This window comes from Rhamphochromis longiceps, linkage group LG17 (assembly GCF_057381845.1).
Source record: "Rhamphochromis longiceps isolate RC_006_pf linkage group LG17, R_longiceps_female_GT1.1, whole genome shotgun sequence".
NCBI lineage: Eukaryota > Metazoa > Chordata > Actinopteri > Cichliformes > Cichlidae > Rhamphochromis > Rhamphochromis longiceps.
Window position 1 is genome coordinate 32,142,605 of NC_140573.1, and position 16,528 is coordinate 32,159,132.

At 39.1% G+C, this 16,528-nt stretch overlaps 1 protein-coding gene across 1 annotated transcript in view; it reads right to left on the reverse strand.

The window, feature by feature from the left end:
• Nucleotides 1–16,528, reverse strand: part of cacna1c (calcium channel, voltage-dependent, L type, alpha 1C subunit) — a 227,298-nt gene that overhangs the window by 58,797 nt on the left and 151,973 nt on the right. The window contains exons 4-8 of the mRNA XM_085386740.1: nucleotides 16,179–16,318; nucleotides 9,174–9,313; nucleotides 7,767–7,919; nucleotides 5,438–5,637; nucleotides 2,856–2,959 (exon numbers count right to left, since the gene is read on the reverse strand). Of these exons, the coding sequence (XP_085242866.1) occupies nucleotides 2,856–2,959; nucleotides 5,438–5,637; nucleotides 7,767–7,919; nucleotides 9,174–9,313; nucleotides 16,179–16,318 (737 nt within the window). The remainder of the gene's footprint in view (nucleotides 1–2,855; nucleotides 2,960–5,437; nucleotides 5,638–7,766; nucleotides 7,920–9,173; nucleotides 9,314–16,178; nucleotides 16,319–16,528) is intronic.

Here is a 16,528-nt window from a genome sequence, read left to right on the forward strand (position 1 = left end):
CTGTCTCACCTTTCTGTCCTCAGTCATCTTTTAATTCTCCTTTCTCTACCTACTCATTCTCTTTCGGTCGAGCCACTTTCTCCATCCTCTCTGTTTACGTATTACATCAAATCCAGACAAACACAGTCACACCCTATGCCTATGTCTCTACATCCGTCACTCTCCTTCTTCCTGTTTAGCCATTAGTTATTATGCCAATCTGAGACCTACACACACCATGGAGTAACCAGTTGGTAAAAGGTCAGGCTGTGTAGTGAGCTGACAGCATCATTAGTCACAAGTCAGACAAAGAGTCGGACTACCAAACCCCCCAAGCTGTTTGGTACAGATAGACCTCTATTATTTTCCCTACAATGCTGCTGCCACCTCTCCTGAGGGTATCAAGTCAGATTCAGGTCAGTCAGTCAGTCAGGGGTGAGACATCTGACTCTAAAACCTGTTCCCTGGCAGAGCTGATTTTGGAACTGAGAAGTTTAAGATGTTTTTAGGTGGCAATTGATATACTTCTGTTACTGCTGAATTTAGATACATTTTCTTGCATGTTTTTGTGTATTAACTGCTGGTCTATAAACAGCTTTAATCACAACAGTTCTTAGTTTACATATTAATTCCTTAAAAAACCCCCCAAAATGAAATGGTAGTTTTTCCACCCTGCATCAGTGCTGAAAACAGAGCACTTCACTTCACAATAGCACTAGTGCTATTTTGCAGAAACAGCAGTGGAGCCTTGTAGTAAGAGAAACAATACCCAGAAGGTTTCAGTGGTCTTCGAGCCAGATGCTCGAGTATGATTTCACTACAGTCAGCTACAGTGATAAAAAAAAAAAATCTATGTGCAGTCAGCAATGCTCAGTTGGAAGAGTCACAAAGCCTCAGATACATGGTCTTGTAAAGCAACCAAATGGGACTATATAGAAACACAATCTTGTACATGCTTTGTACTCATTAAATATAAACGCCAGCAGCAGCAAGAGGCAGGAAGGAGAAGGAAGTAAAGAGATCCCTTGAGCAAAAGACCAGAAGCAAAATTCTCCAAGAGCAGCAAAAAGACAAGAAAATTAGTTTCAAACGACCTTTGACCCTGCCCTTACCCGCTTAATACCCCCAGAACCAAGTTTAGCACAAAGAAGGATCCGATGATGATTAAGGTGACAAAATAGACCCAGGGCCACGTGTAACCTACAGCATCATTCACCTAGGAGGCATCAGGATAGGGGGCAAAGGGAGGAGATAGAAGGATGGAAGATGGGAAGTAGATGGATGGTAAAAGAGGAAAAAGTAAGACAAGAAGACAGGGGATTGAAGGAAAAGGCAGGGAGTGGTAGGATGATGGGGATGGGAGAAAGGAGAAGGGGGGATAAGGGAATGAATTAGATCCTTGGTGAAAGTTCCCAACAGATGGAACCGTTTACCTCTGCTTGTTCCTTGCTGGGATTATGGTGCATTGATATTATTTGTTAGTCACTTAGCGTGCCACATGGCAAAGTATTTGGGCAATATGAATGTGAGAAATGATAAAGAGATGCCTTGGTGGATTCAGCGGGTCTTTTAAAACAGTGAAACCTACAGCAGGCTGCGAGTCTCATGGGACAAACAAAATAAATGAATTAATGTATTCCTGCAAGAAAAAAGTCAGAAGTTTAATAATCACATAGGTGATTCTACTTCCACTGTAATTCTTCTTTTTCATCCTTCATCACTGGAGAAATAAGAGTGTAGTTAGACAAATGAAGAGACTGTGCACCAAGACTCCCATGGACTGGAAATAGACATCAAGTCAAAACCATTCTCTGCCGATTTATTGACAATTATTTTTTAACATTATCATCATTATTATTACCATCATGTGTGATCTGCAAACAATGTTTTTTACAGATGCTTAAAAAAATGCTTTTCACTACTCAGTGCAGCCTGCTGTTCCATAATTTCCATATTTAATGCCACATTTCCTCCAGACTCCACTCTGTCCTTATTGTGTTTTACCTGTTGTGCAAGTTTTTTTAGCATTCCACCTCCATGGCTGACTTGAGGGGTGAATTATTTATACCCTAGTGTGTCCCTGCAGACCGGGAGGCGCTTGTACTGAAACAGTGTGACTTGGCAGAGTGGGGTAAAACAGCACCCAGCGAGCCTGCTCGAGCAGTATTTGTTGAAACAAAACACACAGCGCAGCACATGCCTTTAAACAAATATAAACACTCTGTGTGTGCGCGCACAAATGTAAAAAAAAAAAAAAGAAAGGTAAATGCTAACTTGCAAGAGACAAACGTGCATGTAAGCTAAAAAACATGTAGGAACACAGCAGTGTTCATTTTAAGTTGAAATGTGTTACGTTTTGGAAATGTGTAAATATTTGTGTGTATGTGTCTACCTGTCCAGCACAGACAGGTGGGCAAACTGACATGAACACGACAGCTAGACGTGGGGTCACTCGCAGCTTTTTCTGAGTGCTTTTGTGTATTTCTTTCAGGCCTGTGCCAAAGGATTGATTGAGTGAAAGAGAAAGGGAAGAGAGCGAATGATTTTGCTCAGTTCAGTGATCATCATTTTATCTTTCTTCAACAACAGAGGACTACGGTTGTCTAGCTCTGCTTTTTCTGGTGGAATGATGAGGTGAGACTGCTGTCAGCACACGGCTCTTATTTGCATCTAATTTATTATTTTACTGGGTCTGTGTGTATGTATGTGTTAAAACATTAATGACAACAAAAAGAGAAATAATAAGAAAAAACTTGCACTTTAGATTGCATTACGGGAGTCTTGTAACATCGTCATTTATCACATTTAAAATAGTAAATAAAGCCACACAGCACACCTACTGCACATACACAAGTGACAACAGCATAACCTCTTACCCGCTCAACACTCCCAGAACGAGATTGAGAACGAAAAAAGAGCCGAAGATGACAAGAGAGACAAAATAGACCCATGGCAGCTCATAGCCCATGGCATCCTGCATCTGAGAGAGAGAAAAGGCAAAGAGGAGCGAAGAAGAAAGAAAAGGAGAAAGAAGAGGAAGGAGAAAAAGGGGGAGTAGCACAGATGTGGAATCAACAGGTGGGTGAGAAAAGTAGGGAAAGAACAGGAAACATGACAGAAAAGGTTTTGTGAAGGTTGACAGAGAGAAGATGAAGTCACGGATGAGTCAGGGCGGTAGAGGTCAAGGACAGGAAAGTGTGTTAGAGAGAGAGAGGTTAAAAGGAGATAAAAGCAGGAAAAAAGAAAAGGAGCGGTGCATGTTAAAAGAGCAGCAGATAGCAATGAGAATGGCATAATTGTATGATTAAAACTGACTATAAGCCTTTTATCCTTTGCTTGGAGAGCAGGCAGGCCACGATCCACAATTAAGAACACTTTTGTAATTTAATGGCAAACCCTGGCTGCAATTTAAAAAATCTCTTTAAACAGTTCCACAGTAACTTAAGTAATTTCATCTTAGATTGGTGAATGGATCTAGAAAGTCTGTGAAGGTTCTCAGTCATCCAGGTCATCGTAGTCAAAGGTGCTTGCAAAGAAAAGCGTCTGGACTTCTTTAAGTTGCTTGAAGACGTTTCACCTCTCATCCGAGAAGCTTCTCGGATGAGAGGTGAAACGTCTCACCTCTCATCCGAGAAGCTTCTCGGGTGAGAGGTGAAACGTCTTCAAGCAACTTAAAGAAGTCCAGACGCTTTTCTTTGCAAGCTCCTTTGACATGGATCTAGAAACAAAGATACAACAGTATCAAGAGAGATTAATGTGGAAATTGTTGTGATGAATAAATGGGGTGGATATATGTAGCAATCGATGCTGACAAAGTAAGCAGTTTAGCATCCAGGATTTTACTTCAAAACAAAAGTCCCATTATTAGACTATTAGATTACTGATTAGATTGAGGTTGTAAATGCAAAGGTTAGGTTAGCAGATAATAATATGATAAGGCTCTTAATTAAAGAATTTAACACAAAGACTGGGGGACAGAGATAAAAAGGGGAGATGATAAAGGAGAAGGCTGACAGCAGGTTTATGTGCTGTGACAGCAGCAAATGTTGCATGTTGATATTTTGTAGTGAAAGTGACGCTGACAATTATGTAAAATTACAACACAAACAAAATATTGTCAAAGGGCTGGTGCTTCAATCATTCGACTATTTAACATTTTACAGCACGTCAAATTTGTTATAGGCGTGCTGTGGGTAAATATAAACAGGAAACTGCAGTAGATAAGCAGAAATAGCAGAACGGATGTAGAGCTAGTAACTCAACCAACAAGCACATACTGGATGCACATTTTTACGTGATATCCCTACAGTGGCTCTTAAGAAAACATCAGGAAACAGAAAAAACACATAAACCACAGTGAAAGTTTAATAAAACACAATGGAAATAGAAAAAATTAAGCAAAAGTGAAAACAAAAAACAGAATACTTTTGGGGACACTATAAGGTGACGGAACAGCTGCGGAAGTGCCAAGCTAACAGTAAATAGCTAATAGCAAGAATGTATTTACGTTATTATATGAATCATGTGATTAAAACAAAAATTACCTTCCATCTTTTTAAGCCTCACAACACCGATGAACCCTCTGGTTATTTTAAGCGTGTCTTAATGCTTGGCATGCGTTGGTTTCCGTCATTTCTGCAGCTGGTTCGTCACGGTATTGTGTCCCCAGAAACACTTCTGTTGTGTTTTGTAGAATTTTCTTGTTTTTTTCTGCTTCTACTGTGTTTTAGTCAACTTCTTTTTTGTTTTAATCAATTTCAGCTGTGTTTTTTTTTATTTCCACGGTGTGTTGTTCAGCTTCTGTTTTTTTGCAGTGTTTTTCTAGTTGCTGTTATTTTCTTAAGCAACAGTCCATTTGACCTCTCAGTGCCATGTAGATCTCAAACACAAGAGAAATTTATTTTGCTACTTTTTGTAACTAATTTATAACCATTTTATAAAATGTCAAGCCAGAAAGCTAATGCATTTACTTCCCTACAAGATAAAACTTTCAAAAATGCAATTGCAACAAAGCACTTAAAGCTGTTCTAAAGGTTTGTCCAGCATCTTGAAAGCCCTTTTGTTCTAATTTACCAAGCTCTATTTGATTTGATTAGCAGGGAAACTTGTCCCTGCGGAAATATTTAGTTGTCTGTGGCCCCATGTTTGCTCACTTGACACTGAAATCAAGCGTAGGGATTCTACACATGTTCTAAATGAATCTGCAGCTTCAATTACACAGTGTATTGTCTGCATTAACCTGAGATAGAAGCTAACTCTGTGTGTGTATTTGTTCAGTCTTTGTATATGTACCCACCTTTCTAAAACAAGTGTTTTTGTTATTGTGTTATACTCCTTTCTCAAAAGCACTCATCTGGCACTGATGTTACAGATACAGTAAAGAGGCTCCACGCACCAATCCCTCTGGTACTCAGTAAGCCACACAAACACAAAAACACTGCTTTGGTGTCCGACTCACCCAGTACAGCACATCCGTCCAGCCTTCCATGGTTATACACTGGAACACCGTTAACATGGCAAAGGCAAAGTTGTCGAAGTTTGTGATGCCGTCGTTTGGGCCCTCCCACCCAACTCTGCACTGTGTTCCATTCTGCTTGCAATGTCGACCATAAGCTCCATCAGGTGCACATGGTGCTGGCTTTTCCTCTGCAATAGTGCCTGTGACAAAAGAGAAAAAAGTGGCAATGGCCATTTTTTTTAATTTTTCAGATATCTTACAAATAATGTCTTTTTTGTTGCTTTAATGATGCACTGTTGAGGAGGGTCAGAGGTGGAAAATTAGACTGAATTACACACAAAGATCATTTTCTGTTGTACGAGGGAAAAAACAGCTCAACAAGACAGCTATAATTTATTTAGAAACCACAGATGTAGTGAGTTAAACTTCATAGAAAAAGCCATTTTTAGCTTTTACCCATCATGATTTTTAATGTAGAAATCAAGCAGCAGGAAGCCAACTTAAAAGTAGCAAAAACCACAGATCCTCGAAAGCCTGCTTGAGGCATGCTCCAAAAGGAGGTCACTTGTCAAGGATTCACATGTTACGATAACCAAATTTATAACAGAAATAAACATGTTTAGAAGCTGGTATAAAAACATTTTGTGCTCTGTAGCTTAAGTCTGCTTTGATGCCAACTGTAAATTTTCACATAACCCACTGTTTTAAGTGTATTTTGCATTGGTAGCACGTGCAAGTTTCACTTCCAATAACTCTGTAACTTTTTAAGATTTTGTCATATTAAAACATACTGCAAACTATAAGTTGCTCACTTTTTTTCGATTGTGTTTTGTTTTAAGCCTGTTTTTCACTCGTCAAAGTTAGCATCTCATGTAGCAATGCAGTGACTTTACACAGGCCTAGAAAGCAGTTGGCAATTGTCTGCTAACCACTGGCTGCTAGGATTATTCCTTACTGGTTGCAAGAGGTTGCTGGCTTACGCTGTGAAATCAGTTGCTAAACTCCAGTCATACATGTCTAGAGACCTGTCAGCTACCCCCTGTAATCAGCGATTGCCAGGGAAAAGTTGCTTACAATAGCTAATTGCAAAGAGGTTGCAAACAAACTGCCTTGTGAATGCCACTAACTGTGAAGACATGAAATATACTGAAATATGTTGATTTCTGTGGCAAAGCACCACTTACTTTGAAGGTGAACTGTCTCTGCTTCCAGTTTGTGTCATGCTTTTTCCAGTTAGTTAGCATGTTTGCAGACAAATTGGAGCCTTCCATGCAAACTATGGGTGACAGCATCAATCTGCTAGCAACCAAAGCAATTGTAAAGAAGCTTTTGGTATGGCACCTGTTTGCAACAGAGTTCACCCTATTTGCCAGCACTAGCAATAGCAGAAGCTCCAAGCTTCAAAACTCTAGTCAATGTTTCATTTCAATGGAATATCCATGTACTGTACTATTTATGATATATAGTGGCGACTGGATCCTTGTTATCAAAATTCTCCTTGAGATCATGACTCCTTATGCTTTTGTTTACACAGACTTGCACTTTTTTTATCGAGCATACTTTTCGAACTCAGCTGCTTGTCTTTTGAACTGCAGATCCCAGCAGGAGAGATTTACGCCCATCCAAGCAGTGCTCACTGAACATTTTGATTTTTTGCTACGGGAAGCTCTGTTACAGATTCAATCCATTCACATAAAAAAAGAGGTTGAAAGGCTAAAAGGACACCATGAAACAACACCAAACAAAGGCACCATGAAAAAAAATCAATGTGGAAAAAGTGTTTTACTAATTATACAAAACAAGCTCTTCAGGGTGATGTATAGGATAGCAGAGTATTCCACTGGCACTTACCCTGTGGAAAGCTAATGCCTCTCAGGGGATGTATAACACCATCATAATAACACTCCAGTCCATTATACCTGAGGCCCTTTGCTGAAAATTGTTTCAATCATTTATGGCAGCTGTTGTTTCAATTATTGCTGAAATTGTTCCTGCTCAGAAACATAAATGATGGTTTGAATAATTAATTGATGTGATCATTTAACTGTTTAAGGTTTGTTTGCTGATAAAGTTTTACTGTAGAGTTCGAATTTATGCAAAGCTCAGTCAAACCAAAGACCTTGAACACCAAAGTTTGCACTTTGTATGTATGTGAATAAATGCTAACTGAAGCATGGCTGCACATACACTTCAATACATGCTTTGATCATGTATCTAAGCAACTGAAGTGTTGTGTGCCATTGGCTGTGTTTGATCGTGCATGTTTTTATTTATATCTGTGCATCAGTGCTTATAAATAGGTATTCTACGAGTGAGTGTTTGTGTGTACCTGTTAGGTTATGAACGCAGGTCTTGTGCATCTTGCCCATGAAGAGCTCCAGACCGATGATGGCATAGATGATGATGACGAAGAGGACCAGCAGGGCGATATGGAGCAGAGGAACCATGGCTTTGATTATGGAGTTCAACACTACCTGTAAACCTGCAGGAGGCACACATTTGCTAAGAATCCAAAAAGGCATATGAGAGTGTACAGAACATTTTAAAAAAGCATACAGTTCTTATAAAATCTGAGGATTGGAGACTTACTGTCATTAAAAATCATTACTGCCACCTCATATACCAGCATTGTCATAATGAATCACCATGCAAGCACTTAAGCTGGCTGTTATATTTCATCTGAAGCTTTAATATTGCTTTTGTACAGATATTCTACTGAAAAGTATGACTTCTATTAATTGTAGGCAAAGAAAAAAACATGGTATTTTTAAATGCAAATTTGTCTATGAGCAGAACACCTTTCCAGTTAAATTTAATAAATGCTTTAATGAACAAAAGCTCAGTGCTCTGCATATTAATAACTTAAAACAAGAGGAGCAAAAATATGTTGCTGCTGAAGAGGCGTAACAATACAAAAGGCAGTAGGAGAAATTGTGGGTTTATTTAACTGACTAATTTGTTAAAACAAACTAAATTAAAAACAAAAAAGCTCACAGGCTTGCGCATATAGGCGAGACCAGTTTATCAGATTACACTCGTATTAATTTAATCAGTTACTCTTTTGAACTTTTTAAAATGCAACTGCAAAATTAGTGTGGTGTCATGGAGTGAGGAACACTTAGATAGCTGCTGGAACAGCAGTTTTTCCACTTTTCAGTCGTGAATAACTGGCATGGCTAAGACGTCTTGATTGTACAACCTCATGTTTTTCTTCCTTTAATGATCAGCCTTTAATAAAAAGATAATAAATTCCACAGCACATAAGCAACTGAACACCATCTGTGCGCAAGTCAGCTGGCAAACACGCTGTTGATCAGTTGCCACGACTGCCATGACAGCCCAGTGATGTTGGACAGCGCACAACGGCACTCAGCACTTTTACACCAAATGACAAAGTGATAGCTGTGCACTTGCATCCTCTGCATTTGTCTGCAAGTGTAATGCACATAAAGGTGGAAACACACTATTTTCATTAAGAGTGTCTTCACAGACAAGTACGCACATAAATCGTCCAGTTCTGAAAGCCTCTGCATTTCTGACAAGAAGAAGACTGGGTGTGAGTATATGTGTGTCATCATGTGTGGCGTCAAGCACCAATGCAAGCTTCAATCTCTGGTCCATTCCACCCCCCACAACACCCAATCACCATTCACACCTGATCCCCAGAGCACCATTTGTGCTCCTGCTTTTCTCTCTTTCATTCTTCATTTTTACTTCCATAGCTCTCAGTACTTACTCGGTACTCCAGAGACCAGTCTGAGGGGTCTGAGTACTCTGAATGCCCTCAGAGCCTTGACATCAAAGCCCGCCGCTTTCCCTCCAATAGGAGTAGCCCCATCCCCTTTTGTGGCCTGCTCCAAGATTGCACTGAATAACCTGTAAGACAGAAGGTAATGACTTCAATAACCATCAGTTTCACATTGACATCCCATTTCCACATACTAGAGAATCTATGAGAGAAAGAAAACAATAAAAGAGATACAGCTGTAAAGGCCCCACCACAGTTGGTGTCATTATGGCCATGTGTTTTACATCTTTGTTTGCCACTTTAGACATTGTCAGTAGTGTTGCACAATATCAGGTTTCAGTTGAAATAAAACTTTTTAAGCACTTTTTTCATTAATTCTATACTAAATGAATCACCAGTGGAAACATTGCAATATAAGTGAAATGTGCTTACAGCAGCCAAATTTGGGAACATATTTTTAGAAGGTAAAGGCCTGGTGAAGTCAACAGTGTCGTTTCACAATTTGACTCTTGAAGAAACTCGAAAGCAAAAAATAAAACAGCTTAGCAAGTTATCCTTCCAAGAAAACAATCGAAAATGTTTCATCTGTTCCTTCTGTCTTTCGCAGATAAGGAAATGTGAGGCATGTGGCTTTAATGATTTGACAGTCAGCTCCACAGATGCCTGTGCATGACTGTAGTGAAGAGAGCTGCACAGTCAGGTTATGTGGTACTATGCAGAAAAACTCTCTTTTAAAATGTCAAATGTATTTTTACACTGTTGCCCTTTTTAGTTATTACCCTCCATGAAAACAGAAACATCCAGCCAAGAAAGATTTAAGCAAGAACTGCTCATGAGTTTAAATTAATGGACTTTGACCAAAATGTGTGAACACTTTACTTTGGTGAAATTCAGGCCTGGGACTGATTTATTATAGTTTGGGTTACTGACTTTTAGTCAGAGTGACCAGTAATTACCAACCTTGGGACTGAAAGGACATCATTACAGAAAAGGGCCAAAACAGCTAAACAGGTGCACTCTGAGGATGGCCTTGATTTTGGATTTGAAGGGTCACAAGCCAATAAGGTTGGGCAGCACTGTTTTACTGTAGAGCAGTAAAAGTTTGTGGTAAATGTAAAGCGAAATGTCGTATAACAGTGCCCATGAGTGCAAACCGAGGTCGGTGAAGTCATAATTTCTCACATTGGTCTGCAAGAACTTGGGATGAAATACAACACCGATCCCATCAGGCAGGGTGTGGTGGAAAGCAGAGGCCAGTGCCCAGAAATGTCTTGAATGACATGATCAGCAATCACACTGTACTCTTCAGGCTTCCATACATATTTATCAGTGTAAAGCAGAAGTATAATCTTCAATGAAGAGCTAAATATGCTCTTTTTAACGCTCCCCCCTTTTGTTAACTGATATCCCAATGAAATTATTGACATACATCCCTTTGGTGTAAGTGACTCACAAGCTTGAATTTATGTACGTCCAGCTGAGCTTATCGCTCTCCCCTTCCTGTCTCTGGCTCTCCGAGATCCTTTAGAAATCACCATACAATACCATTTTCCAGCTAGCGTGGCTCAAAGGCCAGTCAGTGGCACGTTAGTCATGGAGAATTATCAATTAGCACAGATGAAATGGCCACTTGAAAAGGCCTCTCAAAACATATCTCCCTCTCTCCCTCTCACACTCTCTCTGCCTCTCTATTTCGCACTACCTCCCTCTCAATTTGATTAACTCTCTTTTCCTCTCTCTCCCCCTCTCTCTTGGTGGGAAGCACTCCTTTGAAACTGAGCACGAACAGTACGTCAGAGATTCACAATTTTGCACCACCAGCATGTTCTTTTGTTGTAGGGTGTTTAAAGGTAATTAGAGCCTTGGAGTGTAGCACCACATTGTGAGCTGTATAGATCCACAGCTAAAGATAGTACCAACCGCACGCATTCAGAAAGAGAAAAAAGGCTGAGAGGTCTCACAGAAGTCAAAATGTCAACATTTGGGTGTTTGTGTCGCTTGAGAAAAAAATATTTACACTTAATTATTATAGTTTTAAAAGCTTGAGCATGTTTAAATAGTGATTCTTGAAGCATGTAAATAACACTTGTAGCAAAGTGTGATAAAGTAAAAGCAGAGTCTCTGCTTCACATTTAGATGGCACTACAGTCCTTGATGCACTGACTCACAACTTTGAACTGATCATGTGTTATGCTGCAAATACACATACTTTACACCTTTAGATACCTTTAGATACCTTTGTTTGTTTGTTTGCTATCCTGCGAACAGAGAAAAATTGACTGACACATATTTGCGGATTTAAATAGTCTGTATATATCTACAGGTATTTATTTGTTCTTTCCTTTCTAAGTGAATTGAATTAATTTTATTTTTGTGTAGTTATCTGTGTGATTGTTTGGGCCTTGGCCAACTTTGCTTGGATCAGCTGGTTGTTGCGTTTGTGGTGTTCTAAACACGTGATATATTGAAGGATGTTTCTACTATATCTCCTTTTACATTTTTTATTTATTGGCATAAATTGTCATAAATGCTGATATCGACAGTTAATATCTACTGATAATATCAGCCCACTGATAAGCCTAATTTAGCTCATTTTGGTGTACGAGGTATGTGGAGTTGCTATCTAGTATTACTATCCTTCAAAGGCTCTGATTAATAGTCAAGTCTCTAGAACAGTGATTCCCACAGTGCAGATCAATGACTGTATAAAATCTTTTACACAGTCATTGTGCAGGAAGGAAACCCCTTGTGGGCTGTAATGGTACTGCAGGTGAGCTTCAGTAATAACAGAAGTATTTATATTTATATAAAGGTATGTATTTAGATAAAAAGTGGATCAAATCGGGTAATAAGAGATGGTAATGATATTGATCATTACCCTGATCTAAATTTAATGCTTTTATATTGAAGGTTTCCTCGAGTTTGGCCAGCCTAAGATACCACAGTTTATTCTTAGTGTATAAATTATTTACTTTTTTTCTTTTTCTTTTTTTTTTTTACAAAAAGCTACGACTGACTCATGAAATATTATACCAAACCACAATACATTATATTATCTCTTATAAAAGCAAACATAGTCTATAAAACTCTTCGAACAAACTGTCACAAACTCTGCGCTTATAATATAAATGAATTGTTTTATAAATTGTTTTGTATGCGTGAAAGGAAAAGTTCTTTCCCAGCACGTTTTGTCATTCATCTTCATTATCCAAAGGTGTATGGTACTCCTGTGTAATCTGAACATATATCTGTGTAAATACACACAAGTTTGCTTCACAATAATTTCTAACATTCTCCAAACAAGAAAAGTTCAATAGAGGAAACAAATTCTTTTTTGCGGGTCAGGCCATGAAAGTTTATTCACATCACATTCACTGTCGTCTTTAACTCGACAGCATGGAAAGTATTGCCTGTAGTGCCGAATCTGAGTGAAGTATAGTGAGTTTTTCCACAGGCTTTTTTTCCCTGTTTTTTTCCCCTCTTTTTGTTACAGTGTAAAGCAAAATATTCATTCAGCTTGTATTAATTCTGCCCAAATTTTACATCCTGGAGTACAGTAAGTGTCACGTGGTAGTTTTCTGACCCTGTAAATGCTGAACAAATGAAATAGATAATTTTTTTTTGCCTGAATCCTTCACTCTGTATTTTGTATTGATTACACCCTGAATACAAGGAGGGAAAGTAAAATGAAAGAAACATAAAATTGCATGGGGAAGGAGATGGACCTAATATATCTGAGGAAAAACAAAAGTGGAAAAAGTGATGACAAAGCGTGAAAGAGAGAAGTCAAAAATGAAGAAGCAAGGTATGTATGAATGCAGAGACCAAGGTTCTTAACATTTATTTTCCAATCTGATCTTTAAGTTACTAAAATTGAACGTGGGTCTTTTTTTTTTAATTGTTAATGATTATTAAAAATGTGGATGGGGTATGGGGTACACATTTTTTTCTGTGTGACAGAAAAAGTTTGAAAACTGCTGAACTTGAGTCTCATTCATATTCATATTGCGCATGCACACATGAACACAGCCTGTTGAATTACTGAGCCTTAACTAATGACCTCTCAGGTAAGTGCCAGCCAAGTGTGGACCGTAGTATCTATGTGTGTGTGTGTGTGTGTGTGTGTGTGTGTGTGTGTGTGTGTGTGTGTGTGTGTGTGTGTGTGTGTGTGTGTGTGTGTGTGTGTGTGTGTCTCTGAGGTTGCTCAGCACCAGGTACAAGCTCCTTCACCCATATGGTGAATAATCCAGAGGGAGTGAACTCTTGTCACTTCTCATCTATACACAGACAGACTGGCAGTTAGATTCGCAAGGGCACAGAGACAAACAGCCACTTATGCACATAGCCACACAAACACCCAGCCACACACACTCCCTTCAGCTTGTGAAACAGAAGAATTTTGTGTTTGTTAGCTTTTCACATCTATTCTAGTGGATTTTATTTGGTTTCCAATTCAGTTAAATGTCAAGTTAAAACTGAGTTTGCATATTAGTGGAGTGCTTTCTAATGTGTTAGCTCTTTAGCAAAGAAGTGGTTAGGATTAGGCAACATAAGCTGTTTGGGGGATATTAGGAAAGAATTATGATCATGTTCACCTTCACGACTGATTTACATAGCAGCAAAAAAGGAGCATACATGACCTTTGCACTGAATTCTGACTACCTCAAGTTAAAAACTAAAAATTTTGAAGTTATTCAGTATTCTCAGATCTAAATCTGAATTTGGGGGGGGGGGGGGGGGTATATCTGAATTTGGAGACTGAAGAAAGAATTCAGACTTTAATCATCCAAGCTAATAAAATACACTAATCAAAAGTCAATAAGCTGTTTGGCATTGGCATAGGAGATTTGGTGTTCCCTCTGGGTGCAACCCTCATTCTCAACTCTACTGCTCATCTCTGCTGCTCAACTCTTAAATATGTTTACAAATGTGTCAAAGAAGAAGCAAAGTTACGACAAAGAAATAAACACAAATTTCCTTACATTTTGTGCCAAGTTTATATATATGTTCAGTGGGCCTAACCCTCTAGTATACATATTTTCTGAGCCTTTTGAGGCATCCATATCCAGTCCCCTATAACATTAATCATCAAATAGACTGATGTGTCATTCTGCATGACTCCAAATAGAGTCATGCAGTCAAACAGACGTGTATTTCGCCTTCTGAACTTCCTTTGGCAAGGTTGTAAGAGAAACAAAAATATTTGCAGGCATCAGTGCATTATAGTTGTAAATTAAATCATGTTACATTACAATAAAAGGCACAATTCACATCGAGAAAGAGACATGAACAGAGGGAGACAGACAGTGAGGGTAGATAACAGCTTAAGAGTGGCAAAGGTTGTGTTTATGCCATGGGCACTGGCACCATGTTTTCAGCCGATGGGATGTATGTGTGTGTGTGTGGTTGGTGTGTGTGTGTGTGTAGTTATAGGCTCAAGCCAAGCGTGTTCAGTTAGTGATGGCTAATATGAGTGAACACTTGACTTGCAATGAACAAGACTCACTGAATGTGCATGTCTGTGTGTTGGTGTATTTACAAAGGCTTCCTCCAGGCTGAGGGTGCTTTCGTGCACACACACACACACACACACACACACACACACACACACACACACACACACACACACACACACACACACACACACACACACACACACACACACACACACTCAATTAGACCATCTTTATGGCATAAATGTAACTGTCAAGTCCAGTGGTCAAGTCCAAAATTATGTACACACAGCACAGCTGGCAAGGGGGTCACACACACGCACACACACACACACACACACAAACACGCAGGCACGCACGCACACACACACACAAACTTAGGCAAAATGGATTTAGCAGATGGACTATGTTGCTGAGTTGCAGATAAAGAAAAACAGAGCAGAGCTTTGCTATCAGCATCTCACAAGCTAATCAGTTTAAGCTTCACCAATACACTGATGGCCAAAGTTTGCTGCAGCTTTAGCACAGATTTTCTGTGAACTAAAGAAAGCTTTGTCAGCGGACAATACTCCTCTCAAATGGCTACTACAGTAATCTTTCTAAAATACAACAAAATACTAAATATACTCGAGGTATTGTGAAAAAAGAGCATGCATATCCTCAATCAGCTTCCTAATTCAGAATTACTTTGTGTGCCAGCAGGTTGGACATTGCAAATCAAATAATTTTACTGTCACAAATAGAGAAAGTGTTCAATAACGCTGACAAGATCACAGCAGTTGCACTGATCCAGGCTATCAACACAGACAATTCGACTGTGAAAAATGAACATAATTTTGGCACAAACTGAACTTTTTATTTCAATGGTTGGATGTTAAAAAAAAACACATGACTGTCGTGTTAAATTAGTAAATAAATTAACAGACTTCAGCTTCTCACCAAGGCCGTATATTTGTCTCTCTGTCGATGAGACGAGTCGAGCTGAATTTTACGAAACCTAGTGGAGATGTTGAGCAAGGAGGAGCAGTAGAAGAATCTATAAAATGTTAGTGCAGACCTGGATCACTTTCATTAAAATCGCAAAATATGGGATTGGCCTTGTAGAGTCTGTCTGAGCGCCCTTCTGGTTTTACAAACAGGAATTAGAGTAAAAGATGAGCTACAAGAGAAAATATAGCTGCTTCTTTGCCTTTGCAACTGAAAGTAAAGAAGGCCACGTGAAACGCTATCTTACTGTAATTTTGATAGATGCTAACACTATGACTACCTCTTACATTAGACAGAGGCTGCCAATTGACTTGGCTGTACTTCCATTGGTTGACAGTAATTATACTAAGGTACTATGATTAATTTGCTAATGATGTGCTGAGGTTGTGTGTGTCAGGTAGCTGTTGAAAAGAGACTATGCGTCACAATTACACAACTGAATCTATGAAATCTGCTTCATCTGTCAAACTTCATAGACTCACTTGGAGTAACAGAGAACCATCAAATAACACCTCGCAGTTTGTCTCTTTTCTGTGTGATTCTGATCGCTTACCCTACAACTACAATGATGAAGTCTAGCAGATTCCAGCCGTTCCTCAGGTAGGCGTTGGGGTGGAAGAGCAGGCCGTAGGCTATTACCTTCAGGAACGCCTCCACCGTGAAAATGATGAGGAACAGATACTCCACACGCTCCTGTGCAGACACAAACATAAAAAAGTCCATTTACTCATCTGAGGGGCATCATTGCAGCATGACATAAAACGAGCAACAGACACAGATAAAATCAGAGGTAATTATAAATGAAAATTTGAAATCAGATTAAATGCTAAGTTCATGTCGCAAAGGATTGAACTATGTGCAGTAAATCTTTTCATCGTGAGAGGTGGCTTATTGGAAAAAATT